Source organism: Bubalus bubalis, chromosome 17 (assembly GCF_019923935.1).
Source record: "Bubalus bubalis isolate 160015118507 breed Murrah chromosome 17, NDDB_SH_1, whole genome shotgun sequence".
NCBI classification, from domain to species: Eukaryota; Metazoa; Chordata; class Mammalia; order Artiodactyla; family Bovidae; genus Bubalus; species Bubalus bubalis.
Window position 1 is genome coordinate 27,510,424 of NC_059173.1, and position 23,176 is coordinate 27,533,599.

Below are 23,176 nucleotides of genomic sequence, written 5' to 3' on the forward strand. Positions count from 1 at the left end.
CCCTGGGCCGGCGGGCTGGGCCTGTCGTGGTCCAGCGCCGGGTTAGAGGGTTTCCGTTCCCCGCTGCTGGCTTTCCCCACCGTCACGCCGGCTGTGACGGAAGCGCACTTTAGGTCTTGGCAATAGCAGTGCTGCCTGCTTGTTTCGAAGGCTTATTAACTGATGTGAAGGTAGATGGTTGACTGCTCGCAGCTCAAAGCGAGGGCTGCATGGACCTGAAAAGCCTCCCCTTTTCCTGCAGGAGTTTGTGTGTGAGGGTGCCGACGGGCAGACAGAGGTCATGCCGGTGAGTGCCCGTGTCCCCACGCCCCCAGACCCCTGCCTCCCACGGTGCCAGGCCGGCTGCCTTTGTGGCCACCCAGCTCAGGCTTGTCCCTCCTGCACGCAGCTCTGGACGCCACCCACACCCCCCCAGGACGACAACGACATCTACATCGACTCGGTCATGTGTCTCATGTATGAAACCACACCCATCCCCGAGTCCAAGCTACCGCCCGTGTACGTGAGAAAGGAGCGCCGCCGACACAAGACGGACCCCTCAGGTGGGCTTATGCTCAGGGAGAGGGCTTGTGGCTGCTGGTGGCCTCAGTGACCTTCCCTCTGGCTTTTCCGCTCCCCACCTTGGCCCGCTGACCCGCTGACTGAAGCTGCTTTCTGTGTAGCCGCAGGCAGGAAGAAGAAGCAGAGGCACGGGGAGGCCGTGGTGCCCCCACGGTCACTGTTTGACCGCACGACCCCCGGCATGTTGAAGATCCGCCGGGAGGGCAAGGAGCAGAAGAAGAACATTCTGCTGAAGCAGCAGACACAGTTTGCCAAACCTCTGCCGACTTTTGCCAAACCAACCACTGAGTCCGGACCTGACAACCCCGAGTGGCTCATCAGCGAGGACTGGGCTCTGCTGCAGGTGAGTCCGAGGCCCCGACCTTGGCCAGCCCTGTCATTGGGATCCTTGGGACAGGAGTGGAAGGGGGTGGGGGCGGGGGGAGGTGTCCAACGGGCAGGCCCTTGACCTGCGGGTCCTGAACCTGATCCTCCAGGCCGTGAAGCAGCTGCTTGAGCTGCCTTTGAACCTCACAATCGTGTCCCCGGCCCACACGCCCAACTGGGACCTGGTCAGCGACGTTGTCAACTCCTGCAGCCGCATCTACCGCTCCTCCAAGCAGTGCCGGAACCGCTATGAGAATGTGCTCATCCCCAGGGAGGAGGGCAAGGTGCGGCTCATGGGGGCTGGGGGGCTAGGCAGAGGCGGGTGAGGGTGTGCAGGGCTGGACAAGGCCCTGAGAGGGGGCGGCGCGGTCACAGTTACTGCTGGCAGCGGTCTGGGTGCTGAGATCCCACCTCATAGGGAGTGGCCGCACTGTTGTGTCCTCTGGAAAGTTCTGTGTGCTGTCTGGTGGCCTCAGCACCATCCGAGTTCTTCCTGCTTCCCGGGTTGGTGAGTGGAAGGGCCCATGCTCTGCTATCAGCTGACATGAAGAAGGGTCTGTCCGTGTGACCGCCTCAGTACCTTGCTGCAGGGGGCTGATGGGTGTTGGACACCTTGGTCCTAGCTGCAGGTTTCGTGGACACTGATTGCAGACATGGTGTGTTGTCACGAGGCCCAGCCCCACGGTCAGCATGGCTGCTGAGGATGTCTCCACTGTGGCACCTTTTCTTATCCCCCTTGAACTGCGTTTGTCTCTTGCTATTTCTCCATCTGCCCTGTCCTTCAGTTCAGTTCAGTTGCTCAGTCGTGTCCAACTCTTTGCGACCCCATGATTCGCAGCATGCCAGGCCTCCCTGTCCATCACCATCTCCTGGAGTTCACTCAAACTCATGTCCATCAAGTCGGGGATGCCATCCAGCCATCTCATCCTCTGTTGTCCCCTTCTCCTCCTGCCCCCAATCCCTTCCAGCTTCAGAGTCTTTTCCAATGAGTCAACTCTTCGCATGAGGTGGCCAAAGTACCGGAGTTTCAGCTTTAGCATCATTCCTTCCGAAGAAATCCCAGGGCTGATCTCCTTGCAGTCCAAGGGACTCTCGAGAGTCTTCTCCAACACCACAGTTCAAAAGCATCAATTCTTCGGCGCTCAGCTTTCTTCACAGTCCAACTCTCAAATCCATACATGACCACTGGAAAAACCGTAGCCTTGACTAGACAGACCTTTGTTGGCAAAGTAATGTCTCTGCTTTTCAATATGCTATCTAGGTAGCTCTGTCCTTACCTTTCTGCCTTTGGGAGTGGGTCCACAGCCTCCATGTAGAAAGCCTCTGTGCACAGTGTTGGGCCTGTGGCTGGTGGCCTTTGGGGTGATGGTCCTCACGTCCAGTCACAGAACAGGAGAGATGACCTTGTCTCTGCCTGGGACCAGCCGGGCCAGATGTAGCAGCAGTAGACATCCTGAGCTTTGATGAAGTTTGCTCATGAACGTTACTTAACTTTTTTCTATGAGCACCCTTTAACAAATCTCAAGTTTTCAATTTTCTAAAAACAGTTGTCTCTGGATAAGACATGTTTGTTTCCTCATTTGAAAATAATCACCAGAAAAGCAGTCTTTCCTCAGAACACCATTTTGTGATGCTTTCATCAACAGAGCTTCCAGTGTCAGGGCCATTAGGTTTGGGAAGCATTTCTAACAATTGTCATAACTTGGATATGGTAAATCATCAAGCTGAAACTTGACGCTCTGTTACAGCTCACGTGTGAAGCTAAAGAAAATGGCAAAGGAGGTTTATAGGGTTTGAAGGTGGTATTCTGAATAAACTGGAAAGCTTGTTAAGTGCCCATGCAGCAGAGTATAGACCGGGGTTAGAAATGAACCATATTCCAGTGACTGGCAGGCACTCAATGTCCAAGGTGTCTCTCTTCTGCCTGTGGGGATTTGCTACTTTGCGTTAGAGCGCTGCTCCATAAGGGCATCCTACGTCCACGACCTGCTTGCACCCATTGAAGCAGGGGTGGTCAGACGTGTTACATCTACAGGAGGGACTCACGCAGCCTCTGTGGGGCGGCCTGCAGGCCGAAAGGGACCACCCTGAAGTTCTACAGGAGCAAGGAAGTGCCTGGTTTCACCATAGGGCCCGTGGAGGAGAGAGTCCCAGGCGCAAATAATGCTAGAGTCCGGGCCTTCACGTCCACTGGGGCCAGAGGCCCCTGGGAGGGCAAGCTGGTGCCCAGGGGTGGATCACAGTCAAGGTGTCCTGGCTGTCAGTGGCTTGCCATGTGACCCAGCCACTTGGCCTCACCGCTGTCTCCCCAGCTGGAGGAGTCCCCTTCTTCCTCCAAGGATGGGCAAGGAGGCCTCGCACAGGCTGGGGAGTGTGGTTGGTGGATGACGGCCACTGTGTCATTGCTGTTCTGTGTTGGGTCTCAGAGAGAAGGTCAGGAAGAAGGGGCTCGGTTTTTAACCCAAAGGTTTCACATTAGACTCCCAGTTGGGGACCCTGTTCACCGGTAAGTGTCTGACTGCTGTGCTGCCCCGTTCTGTTTCAGAGTAAGAACAACCGTCCTCTGCGCACAGGCCAGATGTACGCCCAGGATGAGAATGCCACACACACCCAGCTGTACACGAGTCACTTTGACCTGATGAAGATGACCGCCGGGAAAAGGAGCCCCCCCATCAAGCCCCTGTACGCTTCCCAGGTCCCCCAGTGCTGGCCGTGCGGAGTCAGTGGGGGCTTGTTCTCGCTGTCAGCCTTCCCTTCCTTTGCGTTGTTCTTTGTTCAGTAATTTTTTCTCTTTCTGTGTTGCAGGCTTGGCATGAATCCCTTTCAGAAAAACCCCAAGCATGCTTCTGTATTGGCGGAAAGGTATTCCTGTGTTTGTGATACAGTTTTAACCATTTGAAATGACCTCATTTTAGGGCTTTCTTAAACTCTACAGGTTCAGTGAGTTATTGTGCAGACAGTGTATCCAGGCATCAGCTGGGGGTGGTGTTGAGGTGGGGAGTGCCTGGCTGGCCGGTGTCTCCATTCACCTGATGAGGGGGTGTCCTGCCTGCAGTCTGACGGCCTGATGGGCTGCAGGAGGGAGAGTGGCTTCTCCTTCAGCGTCTCTACACTGGCAGATGTCTTGTTGGCTCTGCCCTGAAAATATATGCTGTTAGGGGTTGGTGTTCTTGCTTTGAAATTTTGCAAAGGGAAAAAAAAATGACTAGGTAGATGGGTAGTGAGACTGGTTGGTGCAAGAGAGCAGTGACAGAGAACTGTGCAGTCTGAGTTGCTTGGCATCTGGGTGTTGGCTGTAAAATCCCTGCCACTTTCTGTGTGTTTGGCTTCTTAAAATTCGGGGAGGAAAGAACGTGTTCAGATGGAACCTAGTTGCCACTAGGGCTCAAGCTTTCCTTGTAACCAAGCAGGTTTTGCAGATACTGCTGGACACGGGCCTGTCCTTGCTAAGAGTCCCGGCCCTCCCAGCTGCACCGAGGGCCCAGGCCTCTGGGGCTGCTCCTCGAGTGGGCTGGCAGTCCCTGCCTCACGGCTCTGCCTTGTGGGTCGCTCTATCTGGGATGGTCTCCCCCGGCATGTTGGCCTCTCCCCTTGCCTCACTGTCACGTGTCACCTTTTTCTTGTGGGAGCTCACACCCTAGCCCCTCTCTGTGTCTCTTCATGGTACAGATTGTCTTTGCATCTTTACTTGAATATGGGGGCAGCTGGATGGGTTGCAGGGCAGCCTCGGGGGGCTGAGTGGACTGACATGGGCAGTCAGAGGATGGGAGACAAAGTGCTGGCGGGCTAGGGACACGTGACTTGGGAGGGCTGGCATCCAGAGATACCAGACAGGTGCACCACAGCATCTGGGCCGTGCTGGTAAGCCACCCTGAGACGGGGGGTGGGGGGGGTGGGGGGGCGTGCACAGGGCAGAGCCAGCCTTCCTGTGACTGTCATGGGGGCCAGGAGGCACAGGAACCTTGGAAGCAAGGGTGCTGTGAGAGGCTGGGCAGGACCGTCAGGTGCTCACGGTACTAGGCGGGTGACTAGCTGACCTCTCCCTTGGAGTAGGGCTGATGCTCAGGGCAGGTGGGGTGAGCAGTTTGCTGTGCTGGGTGGAGGGGCAGGCAGTCTGCTCTGAGGAGCACAGTGCTGAATGGCCTTCTTGTCCCTACATGCTCGGGGCCTCCTGATATCCTGGGCACCTGGCCGAGTACCGCTGCAGAGGGGAGTCAGGCCCAAGCCCACCTTCCAGGAGTTCCTGTTGGAAGGACATCCTTTCCCCTTCCTAGGGCCGACCCACCAGGCGCCCTGGCCTGCGGGGCTTTGTAGGAGTTGTGTCCCAGCACCTGGCAGGATGGGAAATGGGGGATTTGGGTTCCTAGAATGTTTGTCTGCTTTAGAACTTGCAATACGTATCTATTTTTTTGTCTTTAGTGGCATCAACTACGACAAACCCCTGCCTCCTATTCAGGTCGCGTCCCTCCGGGCAGAGCGCATTGCCAAGGAGAAAAAGGTGTGGTGCAGTGGGCGGGCAGGGCCCAGAGGGGCTGGGGTGGTCTGCTGGGCCAGCTCCTTCCCATGACGCTGTTCCTTCCTGCCCCTGTAGGCGCTGGCCGACCAGCAGAAGGCACAGCAGCCACCTGTGACACAGCCCCCACCACCCCCGCCTCAGCCGCAGCCCCCACCGCCCCAGCAGCCGCCTCCACCTCTGCCCCAGCCCTCAGCATCAGGCAGCCAGCAGCCCGCGGGGCCACCTGCCGTCCAGCCCCAGGCTCAGGCACAGCCCCCTGCACAGCCCGCGCCACCCCCACCAAAGGCGCCCCCTGCGATCACGACAGTGGGCAGTGCCGCAGTGCTGGTGAGAAGGAACAGGGAGGTCGGGTCCAGCACACCTATCAAGGGATCCCACAGCTTCCAGCCCAAAGCCCTTCAGAGGCCCAGTCTCCCCCCTCGAGGAAGCGGCTATTTCACCTGCGTCACCCCACGCAGGCCCAGCTCTGCTCTCCTGGCTGGCTTAGCTCAGTAGAGATGTGGGAGGCGAGGCCGCTCTTCTTGGTGGAGTAGACAGGAAGTTTGGGATTAGGGCTTTGTGAAGTGTAACTGTGAAGAGGTCGACCTCTGTGGACTTGCAGAGCAGTTAGTGCAGACCTCCCTTTCCTGACCCTGCCCCACCCACCCCCAAAGCTTGTGCACTCGTGAGAGGGAGGCAGTAAAAGGTGTTTAAAAAAGAATGGTAGTCTGACGGTCTCACGCAGCGTGCCCTGCCATGTGCCCTCTCTGTATGTGCATGGTGACGTGTAAGAATCCCCCATGCAAAGACACTGCTGCCTGGCGTGGGATGGCTTTGTTATACAGAGTCGTTTCCGCCCCGTGTTCTTTACTGCATTTGCCACAGTGGTGTTTTTATGGGCACTTAAGCAGCTCTGTCCTGCCTTGTTCAGAAAACTAAGCACCTGCTTGGTGTGAGAGCTGCTGTCGCCCAGTGGTAGGTGGTCAGGAGGACTTTCTGCAGACTGGCCCCTAGCCTGTAGTCAAGTGACACTAGTCAGAGAAGAATGGAAAATAGCAAGCACAGAGGCCCTGAGTTTGACAGATATGGGATTAAAAGGATCACTGTGGTTGGAGCTTGGTGACTGAGGCACAGACCCAGCAGCGTGGGAGGAGGTGGGAGAATGGGTAGGTGTGTGGGGAGGACGTGGGGAGAGATGGGGCTAAAGTCGGCCATGTGGTCTAAGTAACCACGATTAAGGCTTTGAATTTTATCCTGATGAAATGGAGGGCTTTGGAGCATCTGTGCAGGGGAGAACTTGACCTGAAATTCAAATGGTTTCGTTCCTTCAGCAGGCAGGAGCCATCAAAACGTCCGTCACAGGGACGAGCATGCCCACGGGTAAGAAGCTTCACGGGTGAGATGCCACAGCTGGAGATGAGTTCTCTCCCGTCCTCCTGCCTCACACCCTCTCTCCCTGCAGGCACTGTGAGTGGAAATGTGATCGTGAACACCATCGCTGGCGTCCCCGCTGCCACCTTCCAGTCCATTAACAAGCGTCTGGCTTCGCCCGTGGCTCCTGGAGCCTTAACCGTGAGTTGTCCCTGCTCCTGGGTGTTTTGGGTGGTGTGCATGCCCTGGGATGCTGCCGAAGCTGTAAAAAGAATTCCATTGGTATAGAGATTACTGATGTAGTCTGAATTTCATAAAATACCAAGAACATTCAGGTGTGCAGAGAATGGTTTCCACATTGTTCTTTCTGAGGGAGAGGGTATTGAAATCCCCCACTGTGACTCCAGGAGGAGGAAGGGAATGAGAGCGTGTCTCTGACCCCACGGAAGGGGGACCCCACGTGCCGTACTGACAGGTTAGCCTGTGAGTGGATGGTGGCCATTGCACAAGTACAGGAGTGGACGGTGCTAGATGGGGCACGAGGTAGGGTGGTGGGTTTCTGGGATATTTAGGCCCATGAGTAGGAAGCAAGAAGGGGCCAGACCTGGGCAGAAGGAATGATGCAGAGTGGCAAAACCCCTGAGCACGAAACCAGAAGACAGGGCACTCACCAGAAGACACACCTTCTGGGCTGTGGTGTTTTACCATAAAAGGCAGAAGTGAACAAATGAAATTGATGAGTTTACATTTATGTCCTGAGTTCCAGTTTAGTCACTGACCTAAAGATAACATGTGCCCCAAATGAGAAGAAGCTGCTTCAGAGTCAGCAGTGCATTTGGCAAATAGAGTGATGTCCTTCTTGGGTATTTTTTAGAAATTTACTTATTTGGCTGTGCTGAGTCTTCGTTGCTGTGCGTAAGCAGGGGCTGCTCTCCAGTTGCGGTGCATGGGCTTAGTCGACCTGTGGAATCTTCCTGGAACAGGGAATTGAGCCCATGTCCCCCCGCATTGGTGGGTGGATCCTTCACCACCATCAGGGAAGGCCCCTCTTGAGTTTTGAAAAATGTCTTTGCTGTGCAGGTGTTGCTGGTAGTGATCTAGATGAGTGGTGTTGGCAAAAGGATGGACACACAGATCCATGGAGTAGGATAGAGAGCCCAGAAATAGACCCACATGTACATAGTTGGTTACTTTTTGCTAAAAGTGCTGGAGTTCATTCAGTGGAGAAAGGACAGTGTTTTCAACAAATGGTGCTAGAGAAATTGCAGAGCCATGTGCAAAGCAATGGACTTTGACCTGTTTCACTAGTACTATATATAGAAAGTCACTCAAAGTGGGTTATAGGCCCCAAACTATAAAATTTCTAGGAAAAAAATAGAACATCTTTGCTACCTTGATTTAGGCGAGGATTTCCTAAGATACCAAAAACCTGTTCATTATGAAAAAACTAATAAATGAGGCATCATCAAATCAAGAATTTCTGCTCTTTGGAAAAATTATTAATAAAGTTAAAGGCATGGAAAATATACCTGAGAAAGAACTGGTGTTTAGATTATATAAAGGTTCTTCCAGGCTTCCCTGGTGGGTCAGTGGTAAGGAATCCTCCCGCCAATGCAGAAGACACAGGTTTGATCCCTGGTCTGGGAAGATCCCACACAATGTAGAGCAGCCAAGCCCTTGCATAGCAATTACTGAGCCTGTGCTCTGGGGCCCAGGAGCTGCAACTACTGAGCCCATGTGCCGTAACTACTGAAGCTTGTACTCCCTAGAGCAGGCTCTCCACAAGAGTAAGCCACCTCAATGTTAAAAAAAAAAAAAAAGAGTAAGCCACCTCAATGAGAAGCCCGCTCACTGAATCTAGAGAAAAGCCCATGCAGCAGTGAAAACCCAACACTAGCCCAAAATAAATTATATATATATAAAGATTCTTGCATCAATAGTAAGAAAATGAACAACTTTTAATAGTGGACAAAATAATTTTTTTTTAATGGACAAAAGATTTGAGCAGTTACTTCAATTGGGATGCCACGAGGCCTGGAGTGGGTGGAAGTGGGTTCAGGGCTGCAGCTTCCATGCCCGGCTGGGGATGACGATGGGGAGTAGGGTCCTGTGTGTTTTGTGGGGATAAACACGGGCATCTAGATGGTTTCTTGGAAACCAAAGGTCTTTCGAGTGAGGACACCTGGACAGACACAGGGCAAGTGTGGTAGACGGGGGAGGGGATCTTCCTTTTCTGCGTGTTGCCTCCTGCTCTAGCCCAGGGCACAGGTTTTGTGCTCACAGGTTTCTCAGCACTCTGTCAGAAGGCTTCGTTTTCTAGGTTTTAGAGTTTTGTGGCCTTTTTTCTTCACCCGATAACTGTAGAGTCTTGAGTATCGCGAAGCAGCCTGACAGTTCTCTTCCCTTCACCTTTTCCAGACCTCAGGAGGCTCTGCTCCTGCCCAGGTGGTCCACACCCAGCCTCGAGCAGTTGGTTCCCCAGCCACGGCCACATCTGACCTGGTGTCCCTGGCACCGACTCAGGGTGTTCGAGCGGTCACCTCAGTGACGGCCTCAGCTGTGGTCACTACCAGCCTGACCCCCGTGCAGACCCCGACCCGGTCTTTGGTGACTCAGGTGTCCCAAGGTAAAGGCAGGGTTGGTTTCCTGCGTGACCTGCACTGCTCTTACAGCTCCTGAGGGCTCAGGTGCGTGTGTGTGTGTCGGGGGGCTGTGGTCTCACTAGACAACCTCTTCAGCCACAGGGGTCCAGCTCCCGGGGAAAACCATCACGCCCGCACACTTCCAGCTCCTTCGGCAGCAGCAGCAGCAGCAGCAACAGCAGCAGCAGCAGCAGCAGCAACAGCAGCAACAGGCCTCTCAGGTGCAGGTCCCGCAGATCCAAGGCCAGGCCCAGTCACCGGCACAGATCAAGGCTGTGGGCAAGCTGACACCGGTGAGCATCTTCTAGAAACCCTGATATCCCGTGTGATGACGCCTCGTTGTGTCGTGTCATTCAGAGTGTGTTCTGCACAGCCTGCCATCGTCTGTATGTGCGAAGTGTGTGTGTGTGGTCTTTAAAACAACCTTGCCTACAGGGCCACTTCCATGATCACGTGACCAGCTTGTTCCCCGCTCTCTGAGGCCTTAATCCCTGTTTCCAGATGGATCTTCCCACCTGCTTGCTTGTTCTGTGTGCAGCAGCTCAGGCTCCAGGGAGAACTTGAAGGCCTCTGGACCCTTTTCCCAGCCTGAGAAAATGTTGGTGAAAAGCATTCCTCTACAGTTTAAGAGCCGAGGTGGTGAACACTTGGTTTCTCTAGGAGTGGTTCATTTGCATGACCATTTCTCAGTGTCAGTCATTTGAGTACTGGTGTTCCTGAATTTTGCCAACCTCTGTACCACCTGTGCTGTTATACAACCAAATACATTCATTTTAGAAGGAAATGCTGCCACAAATGGAAAAGCATTAATACTCAACATAGAAAGGAGCCAGAAAAACGTATGTAATAAAAACAAGATGGTATTTTAGAATTGCAGCTGGCTGTCGGAGCTGCCACAGTAAGTACCTGCCCTCGGGCCTGCCCCTTGCAGGTGACTGAGGGGCCCAGGGTGCTGGAGGGGCCTGAGAACCTGCGAGCACCAGCCAGGACTTCATCCTGGAGGGGCGCTCGAGTGCACACCACAGAAACAAAATGTGACCAAGCGCAATTTTCCATCCTCCGTCACACCAGCCACAGCTCAGGGGTGCAAGGCCACACATGGCTGTGACCATCTCTCACTGGACAGCCCAGCTCCAGAGTATGTCCATTGCTGCGGAGTGCTGATGGGCAGCACTGAATTAGGGTTGTCCACCCCAGCAGGGGCGAGTTGTCAGAGCGGGTCTGTGCCACTCCCCACGCTGTTGCCTCCCCCCACCCCCCATCTCCCTGCTTCTTCCGCTCTGTGATGGCAGGGCCTTCAGTGGCCTGCTCCCCGCTTTCAGCTGCTCAGAGCCCCGCTGACCCACTCATGCACCTGATTCCCTTCCTCTCTTCCCTGCCCTCTCCCAAACCAGTTGCAAAGTCCTTTTCTTTTTCAGCATCTTGAAAGAGATCTGATAGTCATGAATGAATAACTGAATATCAGTTTTCCTAAAAAATTTTTTATTCCCTAGAATATTTTTATCTTGTTATTTCGACTTCTTTTAAAGACATGGGTTTATTTATCAATTAAACTTTAATTTGGAGACAATTGGAATACAAAATTTAGAGCTACTGCTTATAATACATTTTAAAATTTCAAGAAGGACTACGATTTTAAGACTTTTAGAATTTTTTTGATGGTACTGCAGATTTAAATTAACTTGTTTATGAGTGATCAGAACCTAGAAATTTTGTTACAGATTTGCTGATCTGTCAGAATCACAGTTGCTAGTTTTCATCATGATAAACGAACATTTAAAAAATGTTTGGCAAAAGCCTGGAGGATTGTTTGCAGACTGCATAGTAGCAACTGTTTGCTTCAATATTTAATGGGTAGTAGAACAGTAACTTAAAACCAAGATATATACAAAGTGGAATACAGTTAATGTTGATGAAAAGATTACTTTATCTGGGTTTTAGGAACACCTGATCAAAATGCAGAAGCAGAAACTGCAGCTGCCCCAGCAGGCGCCCCCAGCACAGGCCCCAGCGGGGCCCCCGCAGCCAACGGCTCAAGTGCAGGTGCAGCCCCCGCAGCCCACGCAGCAGCAGAGCCCCCAGCTCACCACGGTCACGGCCCCGAGGCCCGGCGCCCTGCTCACGGGCACCACCGTGGCCAACCTCCAGGTGGCCCGGCTCGTAAGTTCCCGTTGATACGCTTGTTTTTCCAGAGCAGCGTCTTCTTAACATTTTAACTGAACTGTTATTGCTTGCTCAGGCCCTTGCAGGTGTGATGGTGGAGTGACAAGTAAAGACATGGTCTTTCCCCAGGAACTTTAAGTTCTCCTTGGAGAGGGCGAAGCACAGCACACGTATGGGAAACATTTACACAGTCGTGCTCCAGAACATCAGTGTCACAAAGCTTATGGTGGCCTGAGAGGTCAGGGAGGAGGGGAGCAAGCCAGACCATGGAGGGAGAGCAGGGTTTCCCTGGGGGATGAGGGGAGCATGAGACCAGGCGCATGGAAAGTATGCCAGTGCTGCTGGGCAGAGGGGAGGTAGGGGAGACTGCAGGAGCCAGAGGGGCTAGTGAGGCCCCAGAGCCAGGCTCCGGGATCACAGTGCTCTGTGGGCACGGAGAGACGTTGGAGATTTCTGAAGGAGGGGATGATGCTAGGGGGAGAGGGGTGTCTGGGACGGTCAGTCACAATCAGCAGGAGTCGAGGGAGTGTCTGGTGGGCCACTCTGTCACACCTGGTGACAACTAGCACTAGGAACCCTGCTCTGGGCTGGGTGCTGCCTGAGCCTCTCTGCCTGTCACCTGATTGGTGCTGAGGTGGGAGTGGGTGCTGTGATGCTAACTCCATTTTGCAGGTGCAGAAACCAAGTCACACACCTTTAGTAACACCCAGATCCTACAACTCATCACCCACAACACAGCTGTAATTTGGGGGTCCAGGCTCTGCTTCTTGTGTGCTTTACTCTGAGTCTGTAAGAGAAGGGACAGAAGTAGATAAAAACTGTGAGAGCAAGCTTGGTGTTGCCTGTGTTCACAAAAAATGCCAATTCAAATGAGCAGAGTAGTGATCACACTTGAAGGCCAGGTTGGGGAGCCCATTCCTTGAATGGGACTTGCTGGCGGGAACTGGCTCCCTCTGGAGAGAGTTCTAGTCAGTTGAGCTAAGAAACATGCATGTTATCTTACCCAGTGATTCATTTCTGTTACATTCTAAAGAAATAATAGAACAAGTACAAAGTGATAAATATACAAACTTGTATTGGGAATGTTAGGAGAGGGTTAAATCGCCATCACTAAGGACTCGACTAAATAGACTGTATAGCAAGCACATGGTGGAATAGTATGCAGCTTTGCAAAAGGATTGTTACAAAAGGAAGAGACTCAGATTTCAAAATACCTAAAGTTCATATCATTTTACACACTTTCCCAGCGAGCCATACAGATAAGACATATTTTCTTTTTCTGAGTTTTGTACATGTAAAAACGGGTCTATTTCCATTTTCCTTTTTAAAAATACAACTTAAGGAAAGAAGTGTTTGGAAGCAGTGTGATAACGAAGTCTCAGGAGATGGGGCCCGAGTGGGGCCCGTGGGAGGCTGTGGCAGTAGTCTCAGGGTAAGGGTTGTCGCTGAAGGACTAGGAGATGAGACTAGGAGACGTGGCAGTCTGGGGCTGCTGTGAGGCTCTGAGGTGGAGGGCGAGGCAGAGACGCACGTGCCCTGTGGGACAGGATAGGAGCCGTGGCTGAGCGGCAGTGTGCCCGGGCACACGTGGGGCTTTCTGAGCCCCGCTCCCTGCGTCTCTTGGTGATGGTCAGGGGGCGTAGGCAGCCCACAGCAAGGTGTTTTCCGTTAGCTGAGCACCACATTGCACCTTCATGAATTTTTCAGTTTCTCACCACTTGACCTCTGGTGGGAAATGTTTGCAGATGCATGGAATCCTGAATATCTCTGGACTCTCCCATTATTTTCATTGTCTAGACCCGGGTCCCCACTTCACAGCTGCAGGCGCAAGGGCAGATGCAGGCCCCAGCTCCCCAGCCAGCCCAGGTGGCGCTGGCGAAGCCCCCGGTGGTGTCAGTGCCAGCAGCTGTGGTCTCCTCGCCGGGCGTCACGACCCTGCCCATGAACGTTGCTGGGATCAGTGTGGCCATCGGGCAGCCGCAGAAAGCCGCAGGTGCCTGTCTCACGCCGCCCCTTGCTCCCCCCGCACATCACCCGCTGCTTACAGCCTTCAGTGGGGCTGACAAGCCTTTTCTAGTAGCCATGGCCGTCAGCCCTTTTCTGTGGGTCACAGTGTGTGTTAGCGGAGGTGTTCCTTGATTTAACCGTTAGCATTCTCAGCTTCTCAGACCTTTGTCTGAATGTTGTTATGAACCCAGAAACATTTAAAGTTGTCATAAGAGACGGCTTTATTTGTCTCAGCACCATTTCAGGCTGTTATTTTCTGTAAAGAAATCACTGAAGCTGTACTCAGTGTGAGTCCTGAGACCTTGTTCGTCCCTGGTGCTCGTAATTAAATGATCTGCTTGGTGTTCGCAGGACAGACTGTCGTGGCCCAGCCTGTGCACGTCCAGCAGCTGCTGAAGCTCAAGCAGCAAGCCGTCCAGCAGCAGAAGGCCATCCAGCCGCAGGCTGCCCCAGGCCCTGCCGCTGTCCAGCAGAAGGTACTTGGTACTGGGGTCCCTAGCATCCCCTCTGCATTTGAGGTGGGCCCTGCTGCCAGGCATTGGATGCACAGAGGTGGAGAGGGTCCTGAATAATGGGCCCTGCCTGGCTGCCTGGCCTCTTCACACAGGAGACCCTATGGTTGTGGGCTTGGGCAGCACAGAGGATGGTCTTAGGCTTCACCCTGGAGGGAGAGAGACCCCCATGCACCGAGGGCTTGTGGGGGCAACCATGATGGACTCAGTCTATGGAATTGCATGACTGGGGAGGTGCCAGAGGATTCCAGGACACGGGTGTAGCTATGGTGTGCGACCCACCTGGGTGTACTGGACAGGTGGAGCCAGGCCACGGCTGTCGAGCTGTCAAGAGGCCAGGCAAGGACTGTGTCCATGTGAGAGAGTGTGTGTACGCTGGTGCTCATGTTCAGAGGATGGATGGAGGGAGGGAAGAGACAGTGGACAAAGGTACTGCAAGAGGAGTATTGTCAGTGTGTTGCTGATACCCTGACTCAGAAGGCTGGGAGGCAGTTCTGGGCTGATTGAGCTCCCAAAGCAAGTCCTCCTTGGAGGTGGGGGTTCGGGGTTGTACTTGCAGGCCCGTGTTGACGAGCAGGAGCAGAGTGCGAGGCATTCTGTTTTCCGTCTGCTTCTGGTGGCATGAAGCCTGGCCTACAGATCATGATGTATCATCGTGCTGATTTCTGACTGCTGATACTGAACTGCGTGCTGTGTCTGTGTTTTCTGAACCGGAGCTGGAACTTGCCCTCTGTGTGCTGAGGGCCCTGTGGGCGCTGGCACCCATTCTCAGAAACTGACACGTAGAGAAATGAAGTGACTTGTGAGTGGGGAGTGCTGGACAGGCAGGGCTGGGTCAGCATGGAGGCTTAGCCAACATCTAAAAGAGAGAAGAAGGGCTTTATGAATGTGCTGGTCTGTATGTTCATATGACTTGAAAGAAGACTTTTGAGACCTTAAAAATGTTTGTTCATGGAGGTGACTTTGTAACCAAATATATGGTTTGTGTATTACTCATGGCTTTCTGAATAGTATTTAAATTCTCCTGGCAGGGAAAGCTAAAAATCAGACTAAAGACGCAAAGATTGTGCATATAGTTTGTTTCTATTTGTCCTAAATGTGTTTGAGTATATGTCAGATTCTTAAAATTAGATTCGAGAAATTGTGCACGTGTGTCTCCTTTCTTGTCAAGTTCACTCACTCACTCACCTGATGAGCTGACGTGGCCCCAGGTTCTGAAGAGGATGTGGAGATGAAGCCCAGCCTGGGTTGTGAGGGGACCTCCCAGGAGAGGAAGCGATGACCCGGGACTGGGCGCTGGGGGTGGGGGCAGTGGGCAGGCAGGGCTGGGAGCTGGGGTGGTCAATGCTGTGGGCACCTGGGGGCAGGCAGGGCCCGGGAGGAGGCCTGGTGGCTCTGAGACGGGGACGCAGCTCTAACCCTGGGCGGTCTCTTTCCTCAGATCACAGCACAGCAGATTGCTGCTCAGGGCCAACCACAGAAGGTCACCTACGCCACCCAGCCAGCCCTTAAAACCCAGTTTCTCACCACACCCATCTCCCAGGCCCAGAAACTGGCCGGGACCCAGCAGGTGCAGACCCAGATCCAGGTGAGCAGGAGGGAGCCTGTGGACCGACAACAGACTTGGCAGAGGGGCACTCAGAGGTAGAACAAGGGGGACCACAGATCAGCACCCCATGAAACACACTGTGGGGCCCCGCAGTGTGGCCTGGGGACTGCGCTGAGGGCCCACCGCAGTGGCGGCCTTTGTGCTGGTGAGGCTTCTCCAGGGCTCATGGTCGTCCCTGTGCTTCAGGAACTCATGAGCTCTCCCTCTGCTGCTCCCCGTGCTGCCCAGCCCAGTGTCACACATCCTGTGGGTCCTGCATGTAAGCGCCACATGTAATGTCTGGGACAGGGTGTGGGGCTTGGGCACACACCCCGCTGAGACGCTATGTGGTCCCCTGGCCTCCACCCATGCCGGCCTGGCCTGCTGTCTGCCTTCCTCTAGCAGCCGTATGATTCTGTTCTTGGTGAATCTGCTGATTGTTGGGGCCTCTTTCAAGGGACGAGCCTGTTCGGGGCTTCCTGGTGCAGTAGTATATCCTGGCGTTCACCTTCGGGTCTATGTCATACTTTTCCCAGCTTGTAGCTTATCTTCTCACTCACTTTACAAACAGAAGTTCTGAATTTTGAGTCAGCATATTAAGTGTTCACATCACAATCAAACTGATGGGGTTTTTGTTAGAATACATTGACCCTGTAGATCAGTTTGGGGGAGAGTAGACATCTCTGCAGCCTTGACTTCAGATTCACCAACATGAGACACCCTTTACTGTTTAAATCTTGTTTAAGGCCCTTCAAGTAAGTTTCTTGTTTTTTTCCCATAAGGATCTTATTGCTCATCCCGGCTTTATTCCTGAGTAGTAGCATTTTCTGCTGTTCTACTGTGAGTTCCCTCTCTTTTATGTGTCTCTAAGGCACTGTGTGTGTTGACTTTTGAATCCTGCAGCCTCAGTCTGTTCTTCTATCATTTGTGTTGACACTGTCACCTGTGAGTCCTGGTGGCGACACCTTCCCCTTCCTCCTTCCCGTTCTTCCTGCTCACGAGGCCTTGTAGGGCAGGAGCAGATAGGAATCTCGGCCACATCGCTCTCCTTGGTCATTCTGCAGGGTTGAGTTTTTAAACTCATCCTTCAGCACATAAGAAAATTCCCTTCTTGATCTAGTTGGCTACAAGTTTTTGTTCCTTTGCTTGTTTGGTGTTTTGTCTTTTTAAAAACCCTCTGTCTGCACCACTCTCCTCGTGGTCACTCTAGTCGTGAGGCTATGAGCCCACCTCTGCTGATGAGTCCAGATTCATATCTGTAGCCAGTTGCCATTCCTCACAGGGTTTTTGTTTGTTTTTATTACGTTTCCTGACTGCGGCAGGTCTTCGTTTTGGCTCTCAGAATCTTGCATTGTAACGCTTGGGCTTAGTTGCTCTGGGGCATGTGGGATCTTAGTCCCCAACCAGGGATCAAACCTGCATCCCCTACATCGGGAGGTGGATTCTTAACCACTGGACAAACAGGGAAGTCGTGTCGTCCCCCCGATCCCGGGCACAGTTTTCATGCCAGCTGCCTGAGGATGGCTCCCTGGAGGTGTGCACCTCCACTACCTGAGATCCTCCTGTGCACTGCGACTCCTCCTCCAGCCCCGGGACAGCAGTTTCGTCCTGACCTTACCTGGGCCTTACCTGGGCCAAACCCTCTGCTGCTCTTCACACTCCAGCCCCGGCCCAGCGCTGATCTTGCAGGGAAGTGTGCTGAGATATGGTTTGTGTTGGTGCAGGGTGTGGCTGTGGGCTCCCTTTGTCACCTCCAGGTCAGGTTTATTCTGTCAATTATGAGACAGGTGTATTAAAAGCTCCCATTCTGGGACTTCCCTGGAGCTCCGGTAGTTGGTACTCTATGCTTCCAACGCAGGCAGGGGGCATGAGTTTAATCCCTGGTCAGAGAACTAAGATCCCATATGCTGCGTGGCATGTCCAAAAATTGGAAGAAAAAATCTCCCATTCTGATTTTGGATTTATCCGTTTTTCCTTATGTTCCTTTCTATTTTTGCTTTTTATATTAGGTTCTTTATTATTGTGTGTATGCTAAGTCACTTTAGTCATGTCCAACTCTTTGCGACTCCATAGACTGTAGCCCACCAGGCTCCTCTGTCCATGGAATTTTCCAGTCAAGAATATTGGAATGGATTGCAATTTTCTTTTCCAGGGGATCTTCCTGACTCAGGGATTGGACCCTGGTCTCCTGCATTGGCTGGCCGGTTCTTTACCACTAGCACCACCTGGGAAGCCCTTTATTATTAGCTACACATAAATTAAACTTTCTAATTTTATTACTTTGAAGTACTGTTTTGGTCTGGCAGCCTGCTCTGCCTCAAACTGAGAACTCCACCCATTTTGTGTTAGAATTTTCTGGTGCATTGTTTCCGTCTTTCATTTTCACTGTTTCACACATGTCACAGAAATGGTCGGGTAGATGCTGCTGCACTGCCTTCGTCCTGCATCTCAGCTGATGTGACAGATTTGCTTGCCTTTGTGGTGAGACCTGGAAGGGTGGCCTTTGGCTTCCATTTTGTTTGGGTTTTCAGCTTGCTCTGTGTTCTCATCCTGCCTTACTTGTCTTCTCTTCTTCCATTTGTCTATTTATTTTTGTCTTTCTCTTTTTTCTCCTCTACTTGTGTGAAAATTGCCTGTTTTCTCTGGGTTCTCTGAAGCAGTTTTCCTAAAATGTCCATGTGCAGGTGCGCCTTTTCACAGAGCAGCACGAGCCCCTCTCAGCTCTGCTCTGAGCGCTGGTCTGTCACACTGTTGCTCCAGCCTCTGCACCCACGTGTGCTGTGGTCACAGTTTCCTTCTGTTGCACTGTCACTTTTCGTGTAAAACTACTTGTCTTTTGCTTGAAGTCCATTCTTTGGAGTTTCCTGTAGTGTTTGAAAATGTGTATATTTCACTCTTATTCCTGAAAGATACTTCTGCTTGGTGTGGAATTCTAGATGAACATTTATTTTCTCAGCACATTAACAGCTGTCCCTGTTTCCTGGTCTTTTATTGCTGATGAGAAGTCAGATGTCTGTCTAGCAGGTCACTGCTTCTATGTAACTTGTCTTTTCTTGTTTTCTTTTGAGATCTTTTCTTTGTCCATCTTCGTAATCTCAGCATTTAGCCCAGTGTCTTGTGTATAACTGCTGCTTGAGAAATACTGGTGGTCTTGAGACAGGCTGGGACTTGGGGCCTTTTGCTGCAATACTTGCACCTGGACAAACACCTCCTATAGCATCAAACTACAAAGAAGCTCTGGGTGTGCCTGCTCAGTCATGTCTGACTATTTGTGACCCCACGGACTGTAGCCTGCCAGGCTCCTCTGTCCGTGGGATTTCCCAATCAAGAGTACTAGAGTGGGTTGCCACTTCCTTCTCCAGGGGATCTTCCCGACCCAGGGATTAATCCCACGTCTATTGTGTCTCCTGCGTTGCAGGCAGATTCTTTACCACTAGCACTGCCTGGAAAGTGCCTTTCTTTGTCTTGGGTTTTATGAATGCCATGACGCCCTGGCTTGGTATCTGTCGATCCCCTGGAACCTGGGCATTGGCCAGCCGTTATTGCAGTAGATGCCACCGCTGCTCCATTTCCCGCCTTCCACGCACCTTCAGTCTTTTGTGTTTTCCTCTCATTGTCTCTTTGTGCTATATTCTGAGTGACATCCTCTAACCTGCCTTCCTCTTCAATGATTTTCCCTTTTGTTAGGTCTAATTTGCTGTTAAAAGTTTGCCCATTGAATTTTAATTTTGGTGATACTTATTTTATTCTTATTCTTTGAAGTTTTGTTTGTTTTTATCTCAGATCTGCTTGGTCTTTGTAGTTTCTTGTTCACACATGTGTTTTCAGGCTGCGCAGAGCAGCATACTATTTTGTGCATGTCTGGTAATTCCTCTATTTGAAGTCAAGGTTCATCTGATTTTACTTATTTCTTTTCCACTGTTCTTGCTTCAGGAACTGTGGGTTTTTTTGTCTTTATAGAAATTGTCTTGTTGTGAGCCAGTTTCCCTTGAAGCTTGTTTGTGGGAAGGCTTTGAGGTTTGGGTGGAAGGTAGGTTCTTCCTTCTGCTAGGCTTCTGTGGGTGCAATCAGGACCACATGAGCTTGTGGCTTGAGGGTTTGGTCTCTCAGCCTGTGTCTCCTCCTCCCCTGCCCACCACTGAAGTCTCAGGTGACCTCCTCACAGACCCTTTGAGTGACAGGATTGCAGCTGAAGGGGGCAGCATGAGGCCCTCCTGTTAGCTCCCCCTGAGAGCAGGTTTGGACGCGTCTCCTGTCTGCCACACCCGGGGGGTGGTGAAAACCCAGTCTAAGGCTTCACCTGCAGCACAGGGTCTTGGGAGCCTTGTCATGGCTTGGGGTCTCCCCTCTTTGCTTAGATTTTGGAACTGGGAGCTCTGGACTGTCTGCAAATTTATTGATGCATTTGAGATGTCACCTTATGGGAGGGGTGGGAGGGAGCTCAAGAGGCAGGGGATATTTATATGGTTATGGCTGATTCGTATTATTGTATGGCAGAAACCAACACAGTATTGTAAAGCAATCATCCTCCAATTAAAAAAATAAAGAGGGGCTAGGGTAAAATAAAAACAAAATATAGATGTCACCTTAGTTTTATCCACGGCATTTCAGCATATTCAGTGTCTGTCCATCTGAGCTGTGGCCCGTGTGCTATGGCAGCTGATTGCCCATCTTTCCTGTCAGAGGAACACACAGGGTTCAGTCAGGGGTTGCTTTGATCTCAGTAAATTCTACTCACAGTTTTTGATTTAAGTTATAGTAAACTAGTAAATGTCTTTTGATTAATTTTAATTTCTTAATGAGAATTCATGTTTACTCAGAGCTTATTATTTGCAAGTACATCATATAATTTCACATTTTCTCCAGTATTATCTTGGGCATGACTTATTTTCATCCCTGTTCTACCAGTTAGAGGCCTGAGCAGGGTTTCCATGGCCCCCAGCAGCTGCCTACTCGGGAGCCCCTTCTGCTTCTGTGAGCCAGTGCCCCTGAAGCCCTGAGTAGACAGATGGCCTGAATTGTCTTATTGTCAAGACAGCATGATATGCAGGTTTACAAAAAGTGACCATCGGGTGGAAAATTTTGTTTTGTAAAGATATCTCGGTTGTGATGAAGAACAGTGATGAAGGCACCACCTGGTGGCACGTCTCGGGACTAGGGCCGACCCGTGGCGGGGGTCCAGGGCGCTTAACAGTGGAAGCACGCCTGGAGTGGTGCCCACATGTCCCGTCTTCCACTTAATTCTCTCATGTAAACTTCCAGAGATTTTTAGGAAAAGAAAAATGTGACTGTCTGAAATATGAGACCAGTAAAGCCTCAGATTACAGATGATTACAGATTAGGAAGACAGTTGTTATTCAGTGCAAAAGTGCAATAACCAATTTTCTGGGTTCCAGGTGAGCACACTTTAAGAGTTGCTATTTTGTGGCATCTGACCACTGTTTTGTTTTTGTTTTGCATTAAGAGCTGAAAAGGAGAGAAAGGGTGAGAAATCTCTTTTCGTGCACACACTGATTCGGCCTCTGTGTTTGGCTTTTTTCCTTTTGTCCAAGGTTGCAAAAATCCCTCAAGTCGTCCAACAGCAGACACCCGTGGCCAGCATCCAGCAGGTCGCCTCTGCTTCCCAACAGGTAGGATCCGGAGACCAGAGCCACCTAGGAGGTACTCACAGAGAGAGATCTCGGTTTCTCTCTGAAGAAACAGAATTTTAATTCCCAGAGAACTGCTTGTCATTTTCATAGTATAGAAAAAGCAATTAACTTTGGGGAAAACACTCGATATCGTTAATCTGGCAGGAAAAAGCCTGAACAGATGTGTTCAGACTCAGTGTCATGTGTACAGAGAAGGGGCTCATTTCTGGGCTTCTTCCTTCAGCCAGTAATCTTAGGTGTATCCTGACAGCTGAAGCCACCACACATGAGTTTTAGGGAGACAAAGAAAAGAGAATCTGCTCGTATTGACCTTGAGTTCAGAAGTAGAATAATACAGGCAGCAACCAGGACTTATAGGTTGGTGCAAATGTAATTGCAGTTTTTGCATTATTGAAATTTGCTGTTTGATATCAGAATACATTCTTAATAAATGTGGTTGTGTTATACATCATTTTAATGTACAGTTCTCGCTTAATGTTTTTTGCTAATGATGTATTACTTCCTGTTTATTTTAGATTTATTTTAGACTATGGAAATGTTAGACAAAAAGCAAATCTGAGTGATTTTTTTTAATTCAAATTCAAAATGGGTTGTAAAGTAGGGAAGAAAACTCACAATATCAGTGACGCATTTGGCCTGCTGCTGCTGCTGCTGTTGCTAAGTCACTTCAGTCGTGTCCGACTGTGCAACCCCATAGACGCAGCCCACTAGGCTCCCCCATCCCTGGGATTCTCCAGGCAAGAACACTGGAGTGGGTTGCCATTCCCTTCACCAATGCATGAAAGTGAAAAGTGAAAGTGAAGTCACTCAGTTGTGCCGGACTCTTAGCGACCCCACGGACTGCAGCCCACCAGGCTCCTCCGCCCATGGGATTTTCCAGGCAAGAGTACTGGAGTGGGTGCCATCGCCTTCTCCGCATTTGGCCTAGAAACTGCTAACAAACACACAGTGCACTGGTGGTTCAAGAAGTTTTCCAAAGGAGGCGAGAGCCTTGAAGATGAGCGTAGTTTCCAGCCATCGGAAGTTGACAATGACCAATTGAGAGCTATCATAGAAGCTGATCCTCTTACAACTACCTGAGAAATTGTTGAAGAACTCCACATCAACCATTCTACAATCCCTGGGCATTTGAAACAAATTGGAAAGGTGAAAAAGCTGAATAAGTGATGCCTCATGAGCTGACTGCAAATGAAAAAAAATCGTTGCTTTGAAGTGCCGTCTTCTCTTACTGTACACAGCAACGAACCATTTCTCGATCAGGTTGTAACGTGCCACGAAAGGTGGATTATTTATACGACAACTAGCTCAGTGGCTGGACCAAGAAGAAGCTTCAAAGCACTTGCCAAAGCCAAACTTGGACCAGAAATGTTCATGGTCGCTGTTTGGTGGTGTGCTGGTGGTCTGATTCTCTGAATTCTTTCTGAATCCTGGCAAAATCATTACATCTGAGAAGTATGCTCAGCAAATCGATGAGATGCACTGAAAACTGCAATACCTGCAGCTGGCATTGGTCAATAAAAAGGGCCCAATTCTTCACAACGCCCGACTGCACATCGCACAACCAATGCTTCAAAAGTTGAAAAAATTGGGCTGTGAACTTTTGCCTCATCCACCATACTCATCTCATCTCTTGATAGCTTTTTGCAGGGAAAACACGTTCACCACAAGCAGGATGCAGAAAATGCTTTTCAAGAATTCACTGAATCTAGAAGCACAGATTTTTATGGTAGAAGAATAAGCAAACTTACTTCCCATTGGCAAAAATGTGTTGATTTTAATGGTTCCTATTTTGACTAATAAAAATGTGTTTGAGCCTAGTA

The 23,176-nt window shown here is 51.1% G+C and overlaps 1 protein-coding gene across 20 annotated transcripts in view; it reads left to right on the top strand.

Annotated features, from left to right (window-relative positions):
- Positions 1-23,176, top strand: part of EP400 (E1A binding protein p400) — a 110,267-nt gene that overhangs the window by 83,617 nt on the left and 3,474 nt on the right. For 16 of the 20 annotated variants that reach the window (XM_006045524.3, XM_006045535.3, XM_006045529.3 and 13 more), the window contains 17 exons: positions 242-286; positions 389-542; positions 663-904; positions 1,038-1,211; positions 3,473-3,609; positions 3,733-3,789; positions 5,347-5,425; positions 5,519-5,770; positions 6,754-6,802; positions 6,885-6,994; positions 9,212-9,419; positions 9,532-9,728; positions 11,377-11,595; positions 13,396-13,591; positions 13,957-14,081; positions 15,559-15,705; positions 21,258-21,335. In XM_006045524.3, the coding sequence (XP_006045586.3) occupies positions 242-286; positions 389-542; positions 663-904; positions 1,038-1,211; positions 3,473-3,609; positions 3,733-3,789; positions 5,347-5,425; positions 5,519-5,770; positions 6,754-6,802; positions 6,885-6,994; positions 9,212-9,419; positions 9,532-9,728; positions 11,377-11,595; positions 13,396-13,591; positions 13,957-14,081; positions 15,559-15,705; positions 21,258-21,335 (2,469 nt within the window). The remainder of the gene's footprint in view (positions 1-241; positions 287-388; positions 543-662; positions 905-1,037; positions 1,212-3,472; positions 3,610-3,732; positions 3,790-5,346; positions 5,426-5,518; positions 5,771-6,753; positions 6,803-6,884; positions 6,995-9,211; positions 9,420-9,531; positions 9,729-11,376; positions 11,596-13,395; positions 13,592-13,956; positions 14,082-15,558; positions 15,706-21,257; positions 21,336-23,176) is intronic. The other 4 variants (XM_006045528.3, XM_025267854.2, XM_006045533.3 and 1 more) reach the window with 2 other exon arrangements.